The sequence below is a fragment of the Cervus canadensis genome, chromosome 26 (assembly GCF_019320065.1).
Source record: "Cervus canadensis isolate Bull #8, Minnesota chromosome 26, ASM1932006v1, whole genome shotgun sequence".
Lineage (NCBI taxonomy): Eukaryota > Metazoa > Chordata > Mammalia > Artiodactyla > Cervidae > Cervus > Cervus canadensis.
This window is the reverse complement of record NC_057411.1, coordinates 21,412,648-21,434,245: the sequence shown is the minus strand read 5'-3', so window position 1 is coordinate 21,434,245 and position 21,598 is coordinate 21,412,648. Positions and strand designations below refer to the sequence as shown.

The 21,598-nt window shown below is 36.3% G+C and overlaps 1 protein-coding gene across 2 annotated transcripts; it reads left to right on the top strand.

Annotated features, from left to right (window-relative positions):
* The first annotated feature begins 627 nt into the window (after nt 1-627).
* LOC122428432 (UDP-glucuronosyltransferase 2B4-like) lies at nt 628-20,544 on the top strand. 2 transcript variants are annotated; one of them, XM_043448455.1, is made up of 6 exons: nt 628-1,487; nt 2,097-2,245; nt 12,799-12,930; nt 15,481-15,568; nt 16,430-16,649; nt 18,902-20,544. In XM_043448455.1, exons 1-6 carry the CDS (start codon nt 761-763, stop codon nt 19,179-19,181), a joined length of 1,596 nt encoding a protein of 531 aa, XP_043304390.1. In that variant the 5' UTR covers nt 628-760; the 3' UTR covers nt 19,182-20,544. The 2 variants fall into 2 exon arrangements, with proteins under 2 accessions (XP_043304390.1, XP_043304391.1); XM_043448456.1 differs by lacking the exon at nt 16,430-16,649 and having other exon boundaries at nt 18,902-19,096.
* Nucleotides 20,545-21,598: the final 1,054 nt, after the last annotated feature.

Here is a 21,598-nt window from a genome sequence, read left to right as displayed (position 1 = left end):
GCCTCAGGAAAGACACAGCAGCAGGGACTCTTGGCAGTTCCATCAAATGGAATCAGTGCTTGTGAAGACTGTGGAAGTCCTCAGTAACAAAGGCTGCAGAGGCTTACAGCAGTGATGCTCTTTGGAATTCTCCTGCTCTCTTTCTCTCCATGGGGAAGATCCTGTTGGAGGGATCCTTAATGCTGCCAAGCTGGTCTGAACTGAAGGATATATGTATGTAAAATCTTTCCCATGGTTTCTTACATGGACATCTTCAGTTTTTGCTTTGCCCTCTTCAGGGTTTCTACTCCTCCTTCATTATAATAGAACTTTCCCAAAATAATTTACATTGGCTTGTACTTGTTCATTTATTATTTTTGTTGTTTTTGTGAGGGATACAAGTGTTGGGACCTCCTAGCCCTTCATCTTGAAGATGTCACCTTATTTCAAATTCTGTATCAAGGAGACTGCAGACAAAAGTGCCTCTCATTCCTACTGTTTTTACATTAGTCTTATCTCTTACATAACATAGTGAATTTGTTGTACAAGGTCCTTGACTTTTAGATGAGTGATAGCACTGACAAAGCAGTGTATGAAACACACTGTGTTATCTGGAAGCGTTCTACACTTTGCCCTTTCACTGCTTTCCACACCTGCTGACTGTTTATATCATGTATTTACTTGAAATGTTGGAGTTATAATTTAACTTCCAGATTGATTTCTCTTTGGCTATAAGCTTGAACAATGGCAAAAGGATAGTTACTTTAAAGAAGTACTGCATATGAACACGATGTCTATGAAATGGCTCTCGCTTCTGCTGCTGCTACAGATGACTTGTTTCTTTAGTTCTGGGAGTTGTGGAAAGGTGCTGGTGTGGCCAGTGGAATATAGTCATTGGATGAATATGAAGATCATTCTGGATGAACTTGTCACGAGGGGTCATGAGGTGACTGTATTGACATCTTCAGCTTCCATTCTTATTGATTCCAACACACCATCTGCCATCAAATTTGAGAATTTCCCCATATCTTTAACTAAAGATGATTTTGAGAATGCTTTGAAGCATTTTGTCAGGAAATGGACAGATCTGGCAAATTCATTTTGGACATTTTTTTTGTCACTGCAAAGCTTATTTGAAGATTATTCTGATCTTACTCTAAAGATCTGTAAAGAAGTTGTTTCAAACAAGAAACTGATGACAAAACTGCATGAATCGAGGTTTGATGTTGTCCTTGCAGATACCGTTGGACCCTGTGGAGAGCTGTTGGCTGAGATACTTAAAGTACCTTTAGTGTACAGTCTCCGCTTCACTCCTGGTTATTCAATTGAAAGGAAGAGTGGGAAACTTCCATACTCACCATCCTACGTACCTGTTATATTGTCTGAATTAAGTGATCACATGACATTCATGGAGAGGGTCAAAAATATGATATATGTACTTTATTTTGACTTTTGCTTCCAGATGTTTAATGAGAAGAAGTGGGACCAGTTTTACAGTGAAGTACTAGGTAAGTCAGGTTTTTAGTTGGTGGCATGAAGTCCTAACTTTCTTTAGAATAAAAGCTTGTATAAAGTCACAGAAATTTGTCTATTATAAGTAAAATGATGAAAAGAAAATATAAAATGTTCCATCAATCTCATAAATAGTGTAGAAATATTAAATGATAGGGTAAGATATAATCCTGTGGTCCATTACTAGTACAGGACACTTGGGGAGTCATAAACCATAAATTGAAACACTTAGGACTTCTCTAAGCAATTGTATATCCATCTTACTAAACTTCTTTTTTAACTTGAAAAAAGTCTCTAGAAAACTCATAAAATGTCTTAATAAATGAAGACGTGTAGATTGAAGAGTTACACACATATTTGTAACACAAGCTTCTAGGTAGCATTTAATTTTTTTTATTTATGTAGTTCAGTTTTCAGATATTTTATGTTTAATATATATTATACACATACATATATATTGGCTTTATCAAAGAACAGAAACATTCAAACATCTTTGGCTACATCATTCCAATCTTTTTTCCAAAACTTACCTAATGTATACATATGGCAGTATTCTCATTTGATCTGAGTCTTGTTTTTTTTTTTTTTTTTAATCTTCCTTCCAGGAAGACCGACTACATTATTAGAGACAATGGAGAAAGCTGAATTTTGGCTCTTTCGATCCTACTGGGATTTTGAATATCCTTGCCCACTACTACCAAATGTTGAATTTGTTGGAGGCCTCCACTGCAAACCTGCCAAACCTCTGCCTAAGGTCACCTACTCTTCTCTGTTGTGCTTCTTTAACTTTGCATTTTCAGTAGGAATAATTTTACATTCTTTATTTATAACATTTAATTATAGTGAGAGTGATGTAGGAAACTAAAGTGACTTCCAATTAAAAACTCATATTCCACACCAACCCAAGTATCTGAATTTCATTAACATTACAGAATAAGAGAGGAATACCTGGGAGATTTTGAGAATATGTCAGTTAAATTATGAATTCTTCATTTAATGCATAATAAAGCATCAGACACTCACTAAAAAATAATTATAAAGTGACTAGCATATTCCAGAAGTAAGTGATAATATGCAGACAAATGGTAGAGACCCAGTTTCTGCCACTTGACACTCTACCTGGAAAGACAGAATACAAACAAGTAATAAAGCTTGTGTGTTAATTTTTACAATATGGAAAGACCACGATTATAAGGAAACATCTAGCAGCAATCACAGAAATATCTCTGAGTCATTAATAATTAAGGTGAGATCCAAAGGATATTCAGGAATAATTGAAGATATAGGGCAGAAGTGGATACAAAAGGAAAGCAGGTTTAGTAATAATAGTGGCCAAGAAGTCCAAGTTTAGTCAAAAGAGGAAGAGGCTGAGTAAAGAGGAAGATGATGTGAAGAGGTAAGCTGGAGACAGATGATTATGAGGGGTTTGAAGCATCTAGTAAAGGTGTTTGGTAGAACTTTAAAAGGGTCAAGGGAGAGATTTGATCACATTAAAAAAAAAACCTGCATAGGATATAGTCACTGGGTTGGATTGTAAAGGGGGAAGAGTAGAAAGGGACACAATTTAGCAAGTTGCTGTGAAATACAGGAAACAAGGATGGAAAAGATATGACCACACTAAGTCATGATAATAGTGCCAAGCTCATATTGTTCTTGTGGGGAAAAAAACTGTACATATGAAACATCCAAAATGTCCCTGACATACACTCAGTGGTCTAGGAGAAATATTAACTATTTTTGTTTTGCTGCTATTGCTGCTACTGCTAAGTCACTTCAGTAGTGTCCGACTCTGTGCAACCCCATCCCTGGGATTCTCCAGGCAAGAACACTGGAGTGGGTTGCCATTTCCTTCTCCAATACATAAAAGTGAAAAGTGAAAGTGAAGTCACTCAGTCGTGTCCGACTCTTCGCGACCCAATGGACTGCAGCCTACCAGGCTCCTCCATCCATGGGATTCTCCAGGCAAGAGTACTGGAGTGGGGTGCCATTGCCTTGCTGCTATTACATACTATCAATAACCCAATGTGTGCCAGCCACCTGGATTTAATTCCTAATTGAATCAAGATTGGTTTCCCAACACATCAAGATTATACTCTCCAGCAAAATCCTAGAAAGCAGATATCCCATGAAGTGATTTAAAAGTAAATTTTTAAAGTTGATTAGAAGAAAAATAAAGTTAATAAAAGTAATTTAATAAAATTTAAAAAAAATATAATTTAATAACAATTTAAAATTTCAATGTTAAGAATTTCTTAAGGTTTCAGCAATTAAATGAGCAAGATGAAAAGCTAGAATTATTTTCTGAGGACTGACTCTGTTCATCTGTGCTCTAGACAAAATGAAAATTATTCTTTGACAACATAAATGTATGCCCTAACAATTTTGCAGCCAAATACATTTCCTTGCCTTCACATCAGCTTTTAAGCCAGTCCTCATTTGAAATCCCAGGGTTTTATAGCTTACAGCATAAAAGGAATAACTTCATCTATTAGGCCAGATGTTTTCTGCTTACACTGATCCTACACAAAAACCTCAGCAAAGCTCTCTTAAGGAGCACAGGTCTCAACATCATAGCTGCCTGACAGAATGAACACAGAGAAAATACACACTGCCTATATAGGAATCATAAATTCTGCAGATTATAATAAAGACCAAATAATTTGTACCACTTGAATCTGAAAACTGCCCAATTATAAAATTTCTTCAGTTCATAGGCCTCTATTTCTAATGAAGGAAAGCAAGATAATAATCTGTTATAAATTAAAATGATTAGTTTTAAATTTAGTTAAAACTTAAATAGGAAGCAAGTAATCTTCAGAAAACTATTTTGTGAGCTCTTAAGAGATCCTTTTGGCTACTAATTATTGGTGGAAAAATTAAACTGATATCTTTTTCAAAGGGAAAACTCTCTAGATTGCAAATTGTTTGAGTTACCTATGGTAGTTTTCATAGTGTCCAAAGGCTGAAATAAGATTAGTGACAGTTCTTCACTACCTAACCATGTATTTTGAAAGATTTCACCATTCTCATTTCAGGAACATGATAGTGTTAGTAGGAAGGGAGGCTAGAAGGAAAGAGAGAATGACAAGAAAAGATGAACAGTAGGATAATGATAATAATCAATAAATGTAGCTGTTGTTATTAAGTTGTAAAACAAGATTTGAATCCAAGTCAATTATTGTGGAGATTTCATTATATAGAAAAACTATTCCTTCAAACAATAACTTTTCTATTAAGTTCTCAGAAATTTTCACTACCTTTTAAAGAATTGACTTTTGGCAAAATGCATCAATAGTTTTGATATCAGTTTCTCATTCAGTATGTGATTTGCAAAACTTTTCCCCCATTCTGTAGCTTGTATTTTCATTTTGTTGATTGTCTCTTTTTCTGTGAAGAAGCTTTCAAGTTTGATATAGTCCTATCGTTGATTATTTCTTCTGTCATGATTTTGGTGTCATATTCAGAAAAATCATTATCAAAACCAATATTAAGGAAGCTTCTCTCCACTTTTTTTTTAAAGACCACTATGCTGTCTAGTCTTATGTTAAGTCTTTGATTCATTTTTGTGAAATGTGTATAATAGGGATCTCCTTTCACTTTTTTACATGTGCTTAGTTTTCTCAGAAGACAAAGAATAGACTAACATTTCCTAATTAGATGTTCTTGCCTTCCTTGTCAAATATTGACTATAAATACAGTTTTAATTTGGACCCTTCCACTGTTCTATTTATCTATCTTTAGGCCAATACCATACTGTCTTAAATATTATAGCTTTGTAGTATAATTTGAAATTGGTAGGTGTGATGCCCTAACTGGCATTGAGTAGTGTGGATATTTCAACAATATTATCTCTTATGATCCATGAATACATGATGTTTTTCCATTTATTTGTTTTTTTTTTCCACTATTTCTTTCAACAAAGTCTTATAACTATGCAGAGTTTTCATTTCATTGGTTAAGTTTATTTTTAGTTATTTTATTATCTTTGATCGTATAGTAAATAGCATAATTTTTTTAGATGTTTCATTATTAGTATAGAAAAATGCAACTAATTTCTGTATGTTGACTTTTTATACTATACCTTTACTGAATCTGTTGATTAGTTCAGGTTTTTGGTTGAACCTCTGGGATTATCTGTACAAAAAATTATGTCATCCACAAAAAAAAAAAAAAAGAATGACAATTTTACTTCTTCCTTTCTGATTTGATACCTTTTATTTTTTTGTCTTGCCTCGTTGCTCTAGCTAGGACTTCTAATACTATGTTGAATGAGTGTGAGAGACAATCATGTCTTGTTCCTGATCTTAGAGAAAAAGTTTTCATATTTTCATTGTTGATCATGTTAGCTTTGAGTTTACCAAATATGGTCTTTATTATGTTGAGGTATGTTCCTTCTACACCCAATACATAGGAGGTTTTATCAGGTAAGGATGTTATCTTGTCAAATGTTATTCTCCATCTGTTGAAATAATCAAGCTAGTTTATCTTTTCTTTTATTAATGCAATGTATTACATTTATTTATTTGGATGTCGAACCATCCTTGCATCCTATGGATAAATTCCACTTGTCTTTTAGTGTGTTGTTGAATTTGGTTTCCTGATATTTGGATGAGAATTTTTGCATATATATTTATCCTGGATATTGGCATATAGTTTTCTTTACTTATAATTTCCTTGTCTATTTGATATCAAGACATAACACTGGCATTGTAGAATGAGTTTAGAAATGTTCCTTCTCTCCTGTTTAATTTTTTAGGAAAAGTTTTTGAAGCAATGATTCTCAGCCCTTGGAGTAAGTGTTGAGCATGAGCTTCATGCTACATGGGGATGTGTCTGAATGAGGGACTGACAGAGATCCCAGTTTAGTCTCTATGGAGCTTCATAGTCTTTGGAATTACTACTTTCCTCTCTTTGGCTTTTTAAACTATATTACAAATTTATGCAGACATATTTGGAGGAGAAATTCATATTCTCTTCTGAGAATCATATTATTATTTACAACATGAGTTCCATTCTGTTTAAGCAGCCTCTGAAATGTAACTGTGCAACTCCTAAAAGACTTGACAAGTGAATCAGGTGGGAGAACTAAAGAGATTCAGGTTGAAAAAGCAAAAATAATATTAACTTACTGTCTATTCTAATGAAAGACTTCATGATAAGTTTCATACAATTTTCACCAACTATATTTGAACTAATGGTACTTACAGGTCTTTGATATACAAAGATGAAAATCTTCCTTTAATATTATTTTGATTCTGATAATGTTTATACTTCAGTAGAAGAAAAAAGAATCACACATATGCATGTTAAATGTCCCTTCCACAGGGGAGTTTAAGAATCCCTGAGTTCCAACCAGTGGATACCTAGGGTTCCTGGAATCCAAAACAAGAAAGAACCCTGCAATTTAGAAGCCATTTCTAAACCCTGGGAAAACTATCTTAGGAGAGAACCCTTTGGGTAGGGGGCGTTTTTGGTCATACAGTCTTTCCCCTTGTTGATATAACTTTGCTTGTGGCCTCCAAGGAAGAGCTGAGAATGGACTCAGAAGTCAGTGTGGCCATGGGGTCTCTGAGTTATAGAGCTTGGACAACAATGCAGTGATGACCATTTCCATGTGTGTCCTGGTGGATGCAGTTCCCTGACCTTGAAGGAATACTTTAGATTTTAATTGTCACCAGCATCAAATTCCTCCAAAATTTTCAGAATTCTTTCCTCCAAATTCTGAAATTCACATACTTCTATGGACCAGGACTTATGGGCCAGGAAATAAATTTGATTCTAAGTTAAACTCAGATCACTGAAAATTGATAACACACACACAAATAGGAAGGAAAAAAAGAATGGATAATTTGGTTTCCCTGGTGGCTCAGTGATAAAGAATTTGCCTGCCAATGCAGGGGATAAAGTTTCAATCCCTGATCTAGGACGATCCCCTGGAGAACAAAACGGCAATCCATTTCAGTATTCTTGACTGGAGAACCCAATGTAGCCTGGCATGCTATTGGCCATGGAGTCGCAAAGAGTCAGACACAACTTAGTGACTCAACAACAACAACAGCAAATATTAATATTTTATAGAATTTGTCAGTGAAGACATCTAGTCCTGGTGTTTTCGTGTTGGGAGATTTTTGATTACTGGTTCAATATCTTTACTCATTATAACTATTCAGATTTTCTAATTCTTCCTGATTCTGTCTTGACATATTATGTATTTCTAGAACTTTATCTATTCTCTGTGGTATGTAATTTGTTGGTATATAATTCTACACAACAGTATCTTATGACCCTATGTATTTTTGTGATATCAGCTTAATGTCTTCTCTTTCATTTCTAATATTATTTATGAGTCTTCTTTCCTTTGTTAGTCTAGCTAAAGTTTGTCACTTTTGTTTATCTTTTTGAAAAGACAAAGACAAACACTGATGATATGCCTTGTATGAAGGCATGGAAACCCACTCCAGTATTCTTGCCTGGAGAATTCCCATGGGCAGAGGAGCCTAGCAGGCTACAGACCGTGGGTTCGCAAAGACTGGGACATGACTGAGTGACTAAGCACGCACACCCATCCCTTGTTTGTGGAAACTAAAAAGGTCTGACTTTTAATAAAAGAGAGTAATATGGTAGTGGTTACCAGGGGCTAAGGGCTGGGAGGAATAAAGAGATGTTTTTTAAGGTATAAAACTTGCATCTCAGAGTAAATAAGAGCTAGAGATATAAGGTACAGAACAGTGAATTTAGACAACAATATTATAATCATCAAGCATACTGAGACCAGTTCAGTTCAGTCACTCAGTCGTGCCCAACTCTCTGCAACCCCATGAACCACAGCACGCCAGGCCTCCCTGTCCATCACCAACTCCTGGAGACCACCCAAACCCATGTCCATTGAGTCATTGATGCCATCCAACCATCTCATCCTCTGCTGTCCCCTTCTCCTCCTGCCCTCAATCTTTCCCAGCATCAGGGTCTTTTCCAATGAGTCAGTTCTTCGCATCAGGTCGCCAAAGTATTGGAGTTTCAGCTTCAACATCAGTCCTTCCAGTGAACACCCAGGACTGATCTTCAGGATGGCCTGGTTGGATCTCCTTGCAGTCCAAGGGACTCTCAAACGTCTTCTCCAACACCACAGTTCAAAAGCATCAATTCTTAGGTGCTCAGCTTTCTGTATAGTTCAACTCTCACATCCATACATGACCACTGGAAAAACCATAGCCTTGACTAGACAGACCTTTGTTGACAAAGTAATGTCTCTGCTTTCTAATATGCTCTCTAGGTTGGTCATAACTTTCCTTCCAAGGAGTAAGCATCTTTTCATTTCATGGCTGCAATCACCATCTGCAGTGATTTTGGAGCCCCCGAAAAATAAAGTGAGCCACTGTTTCCACTGTTTCCCCTGTTTCCCCATCTGTTTGCCATGAGGTGATGAGACTGGATGCCATGATCTTAGTTTTCTGAATGTTGAGCTTTAAGCCAACTTTTTCACTCTCCTCTTTCACTTTCATCAAGAGGCCCTTTAGTTCTTCTTGACTTTCTGCCATAAGGGTGGTGTCATCTGCATATCTGAGGTTACTGATATTTTTCCTGGCAATCTTGATTCCAGCTTGTGCTTCATCCAGCCCAGCGTTTCTCATGATGTACTCTGCATATAAGTTGAATAAGTAGGGTGACAATATACAGACTTGACATACTCCTTTTCCTATTTGGAACCAGTCTGTTCCATGTCCAGTTCTAAGTGTTGCTTTCTGACCTGCATACAGGTTTCTCAAGAGACAGGTCAGGTGTTCTGGTATTCCCATCTCTTTCAGAATTTTCCACAGCTTATTGTGATCCATACAGTCAAAGGCTTTGGCATAGTCAATAAAGCAGAGATAGATCTTTCTCTGGAACTTTCTTGCTTTTTTGATGATCCAGCAGATGTTGGCAATTTGATCTCTGGTTCCTCTGCCTTTTCTAAAACCAACTTGAACATCTGGAAGTTCACGGTTCACGTATTGCTGAAGCCTGTCTTGAAGAATTTTGAGCATTACTTTACTAGCATGTGAATGAGTGCAATTGTGTGGTAGTTTGTCCATTCTTTGGCATTGCCTTCTTTAGGGACTGGAATGAAAACTGACCTTTTCCAGTCCTATGGCCACTGCTGAGTTTTCCAAACTTGTCTTAGTTATTACAACCACAAAAAGAGAAAGTATAATTATGTGACATTATGGAGATGCAAACTATCATTAAAATGGCAAACTTACTACAATATATAAATGTATCAAATCAATACATTATATGCCTTAAATTACTAATGCTTTATGTCAAATATATTTTATTCTTTAAAAAAATGTGTATGAATTTTAAACTAAGGATAACCCTACTCAGTAGTATACCTTATTTCATTTTTATAACTTTTTGTATTTTGCATGCTTTTGCCATAAGCTTGTGTTATTTTCATAAAGATGTCAGAGAAGGAGAATAATCAGTCCACATCAGTGATTAATTTTCAAAGAAAGGATGTATTACCATATGATAGGGATGCATCTTCCATAGCAGAGAAAAATCAGCTTTGAGTAGTAAGACAATGAGACAAAATACTGAAGACAGGTAACTTTAAATACTGCTGGTCACTGGAAATATACCTATGACCTGAATGGAACGTGTGAGTTAGTCATTCCTGATGGCTCAGTGGTAAAGAATCCGCCTGCAATGCAGGAGCCAAAGGAGATGTGGGTTCAATCCCTGGGTCAGGAAGATTCCTTGGAGGAAGGCATGGAAACCCACTCCAATATTCTTTCCTGGAGAATCCCATGGACAGGAGAGACTAGTAGGCTACAATCCATAGGGTTGTGAACAGTAGGACATGACTGAGGTGACTGAGCATGTACACACCATATGAGTCATAGGAAAGTTTAGTGACCTTCATGTTAAGACTGATATCATCAGGGTCAAATTACATTTTTAACAAATTCTCTACACAATGTAATTTGCAAGGTTAAAGTTTGAAAAAAGATTCCATTTTCTTTTTTTCTGTTAAAAATAGTTTAAAAAAATTTTTTGATCATAAGTAGGGTCAAAAAATATACATTTTATGATGGAAGGGTTAAGTCATTATTCTCCAGAAGAAAAAAATAATGAAATTAAAACAGAAAAAAAGGAAAGAAGTTTAAAAGATAAGTACATCTTTTCACTAGCTATTCAGGAAACTTTCCTCTCTGCATTTTTTTTTTTTTGTAGTAGAGTATGATTAGCAATGTGGAATTATTCTAATATAGAAGATAAAAATTTTATATTGGAAAGTATGAAGGACTACAAGACAAAATAATTCTGATAAAATTCAAAGCATACAATTTATTTAGAAGAGTACATTGAGCAATGTGGATTTATTCTAGTATATTAGTGACAAAATTATTTTTAATTGATGAGGATCTGGGGTTATTCAACAGAATAACTCTAAAACAATTCCAGGCAAATACAGCTTCACCAGAAGCTTTATTTAGTTTGATGTGAACTACACGTTCAAAGCAGTTACACATAGTACATCCTACTGTGACATTAAAAAAGTGTAAACAAATTCAGCAAAGGACAGAAATGGTATGGACCTAACAGAAGCAGAAGATACTAAGAAGAGGTGGCAAGAATACACAGAAGACCTGTACAAAAAAGATCTTCATGACCCAAATAATCACAATGGTGTGATCACTCACCTAGAGCCAGACATCCTGGAATGTGAAGTCAAATGGGCCTTAGGAAGTATCACTTTGAACAAAAGTAGTGGAGGTGATGGAATTCCAGTTGAGCTATTTCAAATCCTGAAAGATGATGCTGTGAAAGTGCTGCACTCAACACGTCAGTAAATGTGAAAAACACACAGTAGTGGCCACAGGACTGGAAAAGGTCAGTTTTCATTCCAATCCCAAAGAAAGGCAATGCCAAAGAATGGACGAACTACCACACAATTGCACTCATTCACATGCTAGTAAAGTAATGCTCAAAATTCTTCAAGACAGGCTTCAGCAATAAGTGAACCGTGAACTTCCAGATGTTCAAGTTGGTTTTAGAAAAGGCAGAGGAACCAGAGATCAAATTGCCAACATCTGCTGGATCATCAAAAAAGCAAGAGAGTTCCAGAGAAAGATCTATCTCTGCTTTATTGACTATGCCAAAGCCTTTGACTGTATGGATCACAATAAGCTGTGGAAAATTCTGAAAGAGATGGGAATACCAGAACACCTGACCTGTCTCTTGAGAAACCTGTATGCAGGTCAGAAAGCAACACTTAGAACTGGACATGGAACAGACTGGTTCCAAATAGGAAAAGGAGTATGTCAAGTCTGTATATTGTCACCCTACTTATTCAACTTATATGCAGAGTACATCATGAGAAACGCTGGGCTGGATGAAGCACAAGCTGGAATCAAGATTGCCAGGAAAAATATCAGTAACCTCAGATATGCAGATGACACCACCCTTATGGCAGAAAGTCAAGAAGAACTAAAGGGCCTCTTGATGAAAGTGAAAGAGGAGAGTGAAAAAGTTGGCTTAAAGCTCAACATTCAGAAAACTAAGATCATGGCATCTGGTCCCATCACCTCATGGCAAACAGATGGGGAAACAGTGGAAACAGTGGCTCACTTTATTTTTCGGGGGCTCCAAAATCACTGCAGATGGTGATTGCAGCCATGAAATGAAAAGATGCTTACTCCTTGGAAGGAAAGTTATGACCAACCTAGAGAGCATATTAGAAAGCAGAGACATTACTTTGTCAACAAAGGTCTGTCTAGTCAAGGCTATGGTTTTTCCAGTGGTCATGTATGGATGTGAGAGTTGGGACTATACAGAAAGCTGAGCACCTAAGAATTGATGCTTTTGAACTGTGGTGTTGGAGAAGACGTTTGAGAGTCCCTTGGATTGCAAGGAGATCCAACCAGTCCATCCTAAAGGAGATCAGTGCTGGGTGTTCACTGGAAGGACTGATGTTGAAGCTGAAACTGCAATACTTTGGCCACTTGATGCAAAGAGCTAACTCATTTGAAAAGACCCTGATGCTGGGAAAGATTGAGAGTGGGAGGAGAAGGGGACGACAGAGGATGAGATGGTTGGATGGCATCATCAACTCAATGGACTTGGGTTTGGGTGGTCTCTAGGATTTGGTGATGGACAGGTAGGCCTGGCGTGCTGCAGTTCATAGGGTCGCAAAGAGCCGGACACGACTGAGCGACTGAACTGAACTGAATAATTCCTAACTATAGTGTTTGTAGCCATCTTTAAGTTAATCTTTGCTATGCTGTTGCTCTTTTGTGATGGAGCAAATGCTTTTTTTCACAGGAAATGGAAGAGTTTGTGCAGAGCTCTGGAGAAAATGGTATTGTGGTGTTTACTTTGGGGTCAATGGTCACTAACATGACAGAAGAAAGAGCCAATATGATTGCATCAGCTCTTGCCCAGATTCCACAAAAGGTACGCACAGTAACTTAATAGTGGATAACTATTTAACAAGTTGGGCTTCCCTGGTGGCTCAGTATAAGAGTATGCCTATTCATTCAGGAGACTCAGGCTTGATCCTTGGGTTGGGAAGATATCTTGGATAAGGAAATGGCAAGCCACTCCAGTATTCTTGCCTGGAAAACCCCACGGACAGAGGAGCCTGGTGGGCTACAGTCCATAGGGTCGCAAAGCATCAGACATAGCTTAGCAACTGAATGGCAACAGCAATTAATGAGTCTGTTAAACTCTATAAAATGTCTAATTACAGACAATTTCTGCAAGAAAGGTAAACTACTATGATAGCTCCCACTTACTGGAGATATTTTTAAAAAACAAAATATACATGGCAGGTGTTAAAGTGGTATGCAGAGTGTTTTTGATTGACAATAACTTTGGATTAACATTGTAATCAAGACAAGATATGTTTAAGAGGTGTAGTATGAACTTTTGCATTATAATAGTATTGTAGGCGGGAAAAGAAATCATCAGATTCTGTTGTGTAGTTTACTCCTTTACCTTGATGGGCTCCTGAGGACTATATATATATATATATATATACACACAAGTATTCTCAGAGGTTAAATTTTAACATAGGCATAATACCGACTCTTACCGACTCTTTACAAACCCATGGACTGTAGCCAGACTCCTCTGTCCATGGGATTTTCCAGGCAAGAATAATGGAATGGGTTGCCATTTCCTTCTTGAGGGGATCTTCCCAACCCAGAGATCAAACCCAGGTCTCCCTCACTGCGGGCAGACTCTTTACCATCTGAGCCACCAGGGAAGCCCAATAATACAATAATGTTAGCAATATTGACAAAAATCTGAAATGTGCCTTGAAATTTCTACCTGCCAAGAAATCCCAACCACTTTCCTTTTCCTAAATGCTGAAACAGCCCTCTTCAGTGTCCTTTTCTGGTTGCTACACAGAGAAAGTATGGTCAGGGCACCTCAAGCTTCTGCCAGGTATCCATATAGCCACAGTGATTCAGAGAAAGAGAAACATCAGCCTCCTTTGTTGACAGTCCTGCCAAAGTCTGAGGCAGAAAGAGCAAAGAGAAAGGGTGAAAGTGGGGGTCCTGCCCTTTGGGTGAACCCTGTGGGCAGAAAGAGCAAAGAGAAAGGGTGAAAGTGGGGTCCTGCCCTTTAGGTGAACCCTGTTTATTGTAAAGTCTGGTCCTTAATGGACTCTGCTTCTATTACTATTCTGAATTGAGGAAAGAAAAGAGGCTGTAAGAAGGAACCAAGCATGAGAAAGACTGGCATGGAAAAGGATCAGCTGCCTCCTTCTCCATAAAATATGGTAGTAACTTATTTTCTAATGTATAAAATACACCAAGGGTCTTTGGATGTGTGTGAACTACCTTTTTAGTTTACTATTTGATATTGTAGTATTCTCCTAACCACACATGCTAATTTTTTGCTGGAAACCTACTTCATATTCACATAGCAAATAGAAGTTAAACAACTAAAAATTATAATCCAGTTTATGAAGATTGCTTGGTACTAATTTAGCACCACAGTTTTTGAACTTTACCAACAGCTGTTTTGTTATTAATAGTTACAAATTACTGACAGGCTCTTCTTTTCTAAATTTAAAGAATTTCCTAACCTAGAAAAGTGGTAATATACTGGATTCATGCCAAAATTGCTAATAAACACTTTTCTTGGAAGTAGTGTTTAATAATTTGTAATCTAAAAGAAGCTATCTTCCTAAATAGCATTAATTAATTTGTTATTAATAAATTACTAAATAAGCAGAAATATTGTCATAATTGGCTGATTGAATATATTCCTTTTTGTAAATCAAAAGATGTAAAACTTTCATAAAAATAACTTAAGCTATATGAGTAAGTATATATAAGTAAAGTCCTTACTGTGAATCCAAAAGGAAATAGTAAGAGGCAATTAAATTTTAAAATGAGAGCTAGTGTATGAAATAAAGCAAAATAAATGTATGTTATTAATTATTTGCCACTTTTTTTGGAATAGAATGGAGACCACATAACAATTTCTTAAATATTTAAATTTGCCGTTCAAGATCTCATTTCTCTATAGCATCACATGTGAGATGTCATTAGTGTATACCACACCTGGTTGAAAAAGTTCATAAAATGTGGGTCTTCCTACTGATGGCAGTGTATTAGTAGATATCATTACTTAAGAGTTCATGTCCTTGTTTCCTTAACTGTCATCAGTTCAGTTCAGCTCAGTCACTCAGTTGTGTCTGATTCTTTGTGACCCCATGGACTGCAGCACACCAGGCCTCCCTGTCCATCACCAACTCCCAGAGGCTACTCAAACTCAAGTCCATTGAGTCAGTGATGCCATCCAACCATCTTATCCTCTGTCGTCCCCTTCTCCTCCTGCCTTCAATCTTTCCCAGCATCATCACATTTCATACAGAATATGACAAAGTGTCATATGGAAGACATTTAACTAGATGTCTTCAATCTCTTTAGAATTCTATTCCTATAAATTTGAAGTTCAACTTACGAAATATTTTCTTTACTTTAACAGGTTCTATGGAGACATGGTGGCAAGAAACCAGACACCTTAGGACCCAATACTCGGCTGTATGAGTGGATCCCCCAGAATGACCTTCTTGGTGAGACTTGGTAGAACAATTGAAAGCATGGGTAACATCTGAGCAGAGTGATCATACTTCAACAGGAAACAGACTTACCGAGCATTTATTATTGAAACACTCAAAAAGAAAACTTTACTCTTTTGTTTTTATTTCCAGCTCTAGGTGAAAATAGGAGAAAATATAGCAACTGTCACTTTATTAAACATAGTGATGTCTCTATAGTCAGAATCAAAATGTCTTATTTTAGCTGTAATCATTTCTAGCCATGAACTTTTAAAGAACTTCACAGATTGTTGTTCTGTCTCTGAATTCTCTATCTTTTCCCCCCTGTAGGGATATTTTAAGTTCCACTGAAAAAAAACGGCTCCTCTTTTATTACCAATGACCCTTCATTTTCTGTAGGAAAAATTCCGCAATCATTTCCTTGAGGCAATTACACATTTTGTGGTAATGTAGCTTTTCCGTCCTCTGGTTCCAGTACTACTACTATTACCCTTCCTGTGGCCTTGTCACCCTATCGGACTGAATGACTTTACTGTTTCTCTAAGAGAATATATTTCTGACATGCCCTCCTCTGGTATTTTTGTTCATTCACTTTATTTTATGCAGAGTATTCTTTCAAGCTATAACCTGCTGATCTTGAATTCATTTATGACATGCAAAAGGTAAAGTACTTCTTTCATGAAGTCTTCACTTACCTCTTCAGCAGACTTAGTGGATTCTTGCACTGAGTTCCGAAAGCAATTTAAATGCAGTTTCCTGGTGTAATTAAGAGTTATATATATTTAAAAAGTTGCTTGCTTTCAGTGTCTTCTAATGCCCTTTTCTCATTTTTAAGACTTTTAATTAATAATTTTACTGAAATTCACACAATCCTAGGTCATCCAAAAACCAAGGCCTTTATAACTCATGGTGGAACCAACGGCATTTATGAGGCCATCTACCATGGGGTCCCTATGGTGGGCCTTCCTTTGTTTGCTGAGCAACCTGATAACATCAACCGAGTGAAGGCCAAGGGAGCAGCTGTCAGACTGGACTTGGAAACAATGTCAAAAACAGATTTTCTCAATGCACTGAAGCAAGTCATTAACAATCCTTCGTGAGTATATATATATACACATACACATATATGTTTTACTACATACTATTTCTAGAGGCATTCTCATAGGAAGACACAAGAGGCAGCAAGGAGTCTTCAGTAAAAACAATGAGGAGTAAGATTTGCTCAATGCTCTGGAAATAGTCATTAGTAACCTTTTGGGTCACATTATGTGTTTTCAGTGGCTGTAGGGTAAAGATTTGTCAGAGGCTTAAGGATGGTGGAGAAATTTTGAAAGAGCTCCTCAGTAGAATGAGAAGAATCCCTTGATGGTAGCAAGGATTAAGACGAAGCACTGAGAACAAAGTTAAAGTAGGAAACCATGAACTCTTTAAGCACTCATCTGCACACTTACAAGTTTCCTTCAGCATATGAATTCCTAAAATGTTTTAGACTCTTCTAAAATGATCTAATTTTAGTAAATCACCATGACATGATCCATCTCAAATTCTCATTACATTGAGCCCTTTTCAAATTTTCTGTGCTAATATTTTTTTCCATCAAAGATGAAAGATATAAACATCTAGAACTATCTAATTAACTATCTAATTACAACTATTTTGAGACTATTTATTCTTTACCACTAGTGCCACCTGGGAAGACCAAATGTAGGTACATTCTTAGTTCTTCTTTAGATTGTTTTTGTCTTGTTTTGAAAAACTGTAAAATCAAAAAGTAATTGACTTTGAAAAGACATGTTGGGATATTCCTATGTAAAAAACAAATTTTCTGAAACCAGAAACATTTTATTTTCAAATTTTTCATGGTTTAACTTGAGTAATATTATTACCATTAATATCACAAATATGATGTATGTATTGTCCCCCTTTTGTTTCATGACGACTTTGGAAAAAAACATTTTGAGACTATATTGGTAATAATAGCACAATGGACATTTGTGCTTTAAAAACAGTGCTATTTTATTTTAATTTTAGCACAAATATTACACTAAATGACTGCCATAAGAAGAATATTTTCTTTCTTTTTAAAAGAAATATGTTTCAGTAGGCAGTTTTATGTAAACGTAACTCTCTCTAGTATCTTTGTGTATTTTTTAATTTTTAATAATGTAAAGCTAGCGTCAACAAACAAAGATAATGTACTGCTTGATATATATTGACTATTTATGATATGGTACACATTGTACTAAGTCCATTGTACATATTAAGTAACTTCTTCATTATAAACTTTCCCTAGTCTATTAAAAGTATTTCTGAACTAATACCCTCTTCTCAAACACCCAATGCTCCCCCTGAGTTTTTTACAGAAAGGGAGAGAAGTTACCTCCATTGTTACCACACTGTTATTTAAAGTTCATGCATCATATCCCTTTATTCCTCCTTCCTTGTCTGTTATTCCATCATCATTTCAACAGTAAAAACAAATAAAACTGCAAAGCCTGAAGGTGAAATGTTTGGCACACCCTGTATTCTAAAATAACTAGCGAGGAAAACAACAATAGTATTAGGAAACATTTACTGAGTCTACTATATACTAATAATACATCTAAGGATCAATATATTATTCCTCCAAATAGTCAGATAGGATACTATTGCTATGCATTCCATTTAACAATGAAAAACTGAGAAAGGGAGTTTAAAAAGCAGGCAGCAAGGTAAGTGTCAGAGTCAGGATTTAAACGAAGGCAATTCACTTCCACACTTTAACCACTGCTTCACTAAGGTAAGGTCGACACCAACTCCTGGCCAGTGCAGTCTGGCCATGTCTCTGTAGTTCATGATGTATTTACCTCCTATCTCTGGATTATGATAGTGTTTCAAAGCTTCTCTGCCAGATCTCTTAACAATTCCTTACTGGATAGCTCAAGTCATGTATTTCTTTTCTTTTCACCTTCACAATTTGACTTATTCCATTCTCAGGCTACAAATGCTTCTCCTCTCTTGTCTTCTCTTTTCTTCATAGCTTGAAATCCTATGCATTCAACAAATTCTAGCCCATAAGCTCCTGTACGTGTGCTCAGTTGCTTAGTCATATCCAGGTCTTTGCGACCCCATGGACTGTAGCCTGCCAGGATCCTCTGTCTATGAAATTCTCCAGCAAGAATACCGGAGTGGGTTGCCATTTCCTTCTCCAGGCCGATGAGCTTAGATCTCTATAATTATATCTTAGAAAAACAATCAGTTGTTCTTCCACTCTATGTGGCACTCATTTCCTCTCTCTGCATGGAAATTTCACATATTTAACTTTTCTAGTTCATTCTATAAATTGAAGTCTCTTTGATTTTCCTTCAGGTATAAACGGAATGCTATGTGGTTATCAACCATTCAACATGATCAGCCTATAAAGCCCCTTGACCGAGCGATCTTCTGGATTGAGTTCGTCATGCGCCACAAAGGAGCCAAGGACCTGCGACCAGCCGCCCACGACCTCACCTGGTTCCAGTACCACTCTCTGGACGTGATCGGGTTCCTGCTGGCCTGTGTGGCAACTGCTGTATTTGTCGTCACAAAATGTTTTCTGTTTTGTTGCCGCAAGTTTGCTGAAACAGGAAAGAAGAGGAAAAGGGAATAGCTGTATTTGGGTCCCAAAGCAGGAATGCCCCATAGGTGGAATTCTTGAGGCTTATTTCAACAGGAAGGAGTTATGAAAAGGCTCCTGTCTTCCTGTGACAAAACGGCTTTTCACAGTTCAACACCTCCTTTCAAAATTTGTTTTCAAGGAATTTTTTAACTGTTTAAGATTTAGAAAAATGTCATGCCAAGATGAAGCTGATGAAAATTATATAAAAGTAAATGGGTAAATATTGAAATGTATTATTTTAAGTCAGAAGCTTTACTAAAAAATTATTGAATATATTATAACAGTGTTTCACATGATGTGCATAGACACTAGAATGATAAACCTAGACCTCCTCTGACTGACATAATCAGATAATAATGGGCAGAATACAAAAATTACATAAAGTTTATGGAAAATTGGTAAATCAAATGAAAGCAATCTGAAGTCACTTTTGAAACCTGCACATCAGGAAAACAGTTTATAATAAAGGTGGTCCAGGTGAGGAAATGGGTCTTATTGACCAAGAGGACCACCATCTAAGTCATATAACAAACATTCATCAGTCTAAGGGATAATTTATTCAAATTATTTAAAAACAAATTGATGCTTGGGGAACAATAGGAAAAATGTACCGTTGAATTTTCCATACTGCCTCTCAACATAATTGCCATGTTTAAAAAAGATAGAATTAATATGGTACAATGGTAGATAATATTATTAAATCACACACATAGTTCTAAATAATTTCCCACAAATCTATCTTGCAACACTCGTAACAACAACAAAAAAGGGTTTGTCATTATTGTATAGAGAGAATTACTCCAAATCTCCAACAAAAACTCAAACAGTCCAATATGAAAATAGATGGAAGATGAATAAGAAAGTCACAGAAGTGAAATGGCCAATGACATATAAAAAGGGACAAAGGTCACTGGTGCTTTGGGAAATGCAAATTAAGTCACTTATGTCTCTGGATATGTTCCAGTGTCTCCTAGTTTATAGTCTATGGGAACTTGTTGTATCCCAATGTTGTGTAAAAATTGCATAAATTGGAATATGTTGAATTGATTCATGATGCTTTTCAGGTTTACTATATTCTTCTACTTCTCTATAGATGCATTCTATTAATTTCTGAGAGTTTGATATTGAAATTCTAACTAAAAATCTTATCTACCTAAAAAATTGTAATATACAGGAAACTATATGTAACTGCATTTTCCAAGTCTTCTGTGAATGTGTTATCATGTTTTCATAATTTAAAAATTTTTAAAGCAAATTATTTTCCAAAAATAATTTTCAGAACAAATAATATGGGAGAACTATTTTTCTGCATGTATAACATGGAGGTACCCTTGAAAATAAAATTTAAAATGTACTGTTTAACACTGCAACTCTACATCTTGGTTATCTGTCATACAGAAAGACTTGCATGTGTCATGCATGCTAAGTCACTTCAGTCGTGTCTGACTCCTTGCCACCCCATGGACTGTAGCCTGCCAGGCTCTTCTGTCCACGGGATTCTCCAGACAAGAATACTGCAGTGGGTTGCCTTGCCCTCCTCCAGGGTATCTTCCCAACCCAGGGATCAAACCTGCATCTCTTATGTTTCCTGTATTGGTAGGTGGGTTCATAATTATATACTGAATTGCCACTAGCACTTAAGTTGCTATCAGTTTATGAACACACTAACCTAAACATAGGTATGTGTTATACAGCCATAAGAGAAAACAGATGGATTATGGACAATATTGTTGAATATTCTCCATGTCACATTACCAAGTAAAGAATAAGCTGCAAAAATTACAAAAAATAGGTATGATACTCTTCTTTGGAAATAAAATTAAACATATGTAAATATATGCAAATTTGTATACCACAGAGAAAATGATCTTATAGAATACACTGAATTTCCAATGAGGGAATTTAAATTTTAGTTCTATATATTTTTCAATGGTTTCTATTTGTGCATTTATTGTTTTTGTAGATTTTATGGGAGATACAAGTGTTGGGACCCTCCTAACCCTCCAACTTGCTGATGTCATTTTATTTCTAATTCTTTGTCAAAGGGACCACAGTCACAAGAACCTCTCACTTGCTATTCTTTTTACACTAGTTTTATCCCTTACAAGGTATAGTTGGCGTTCTGTGCAAGGATATCAATATTTAAATGGGTATGACTGACAAAACAATATTAAGCACACTGTATAATCTGGAAGTGTTCTACACTTTGTCCTTTCAGTTGCTTTCCACATCTGCTTTTATACAATATATTTACTTGAAGTGAAGCTGTTATATTTCAACTTCCTGACTGATTTCTCTTTGGATATAAGCATCAGTTGGGTTCAGTCGCTCAGTCATGTCCAACACGTTGCGACCCCATGAAATGCAACACACCACACCTCCCTGTCCATCACAAACTCCTGAAGTTT

Bases quoted from the DNA above. Each gene is read 5' to 3' on its own strand.
- LOC122428432 (XM_043448455.1), top strand. From the start codon at position 761: ATGAACACGATGTCTATGAAATGGCTCTCGCTTCTGCTGCTGCTACAG. The intron at 15,569-16,429 runs GTGAGACTTGGT...ACACAATCCTAG, and splicing joins CCCCCAGAATGACCTTCTTG to GTCATCCAAAAACCAAGGCC. The intron at 16,650-18,901 runs GTGAGTATATAT...ATTTTCCTTCAG, and splicing joins CAAGTCATTAACAATCCTTC to GTATAAACGGAATGCTATGT.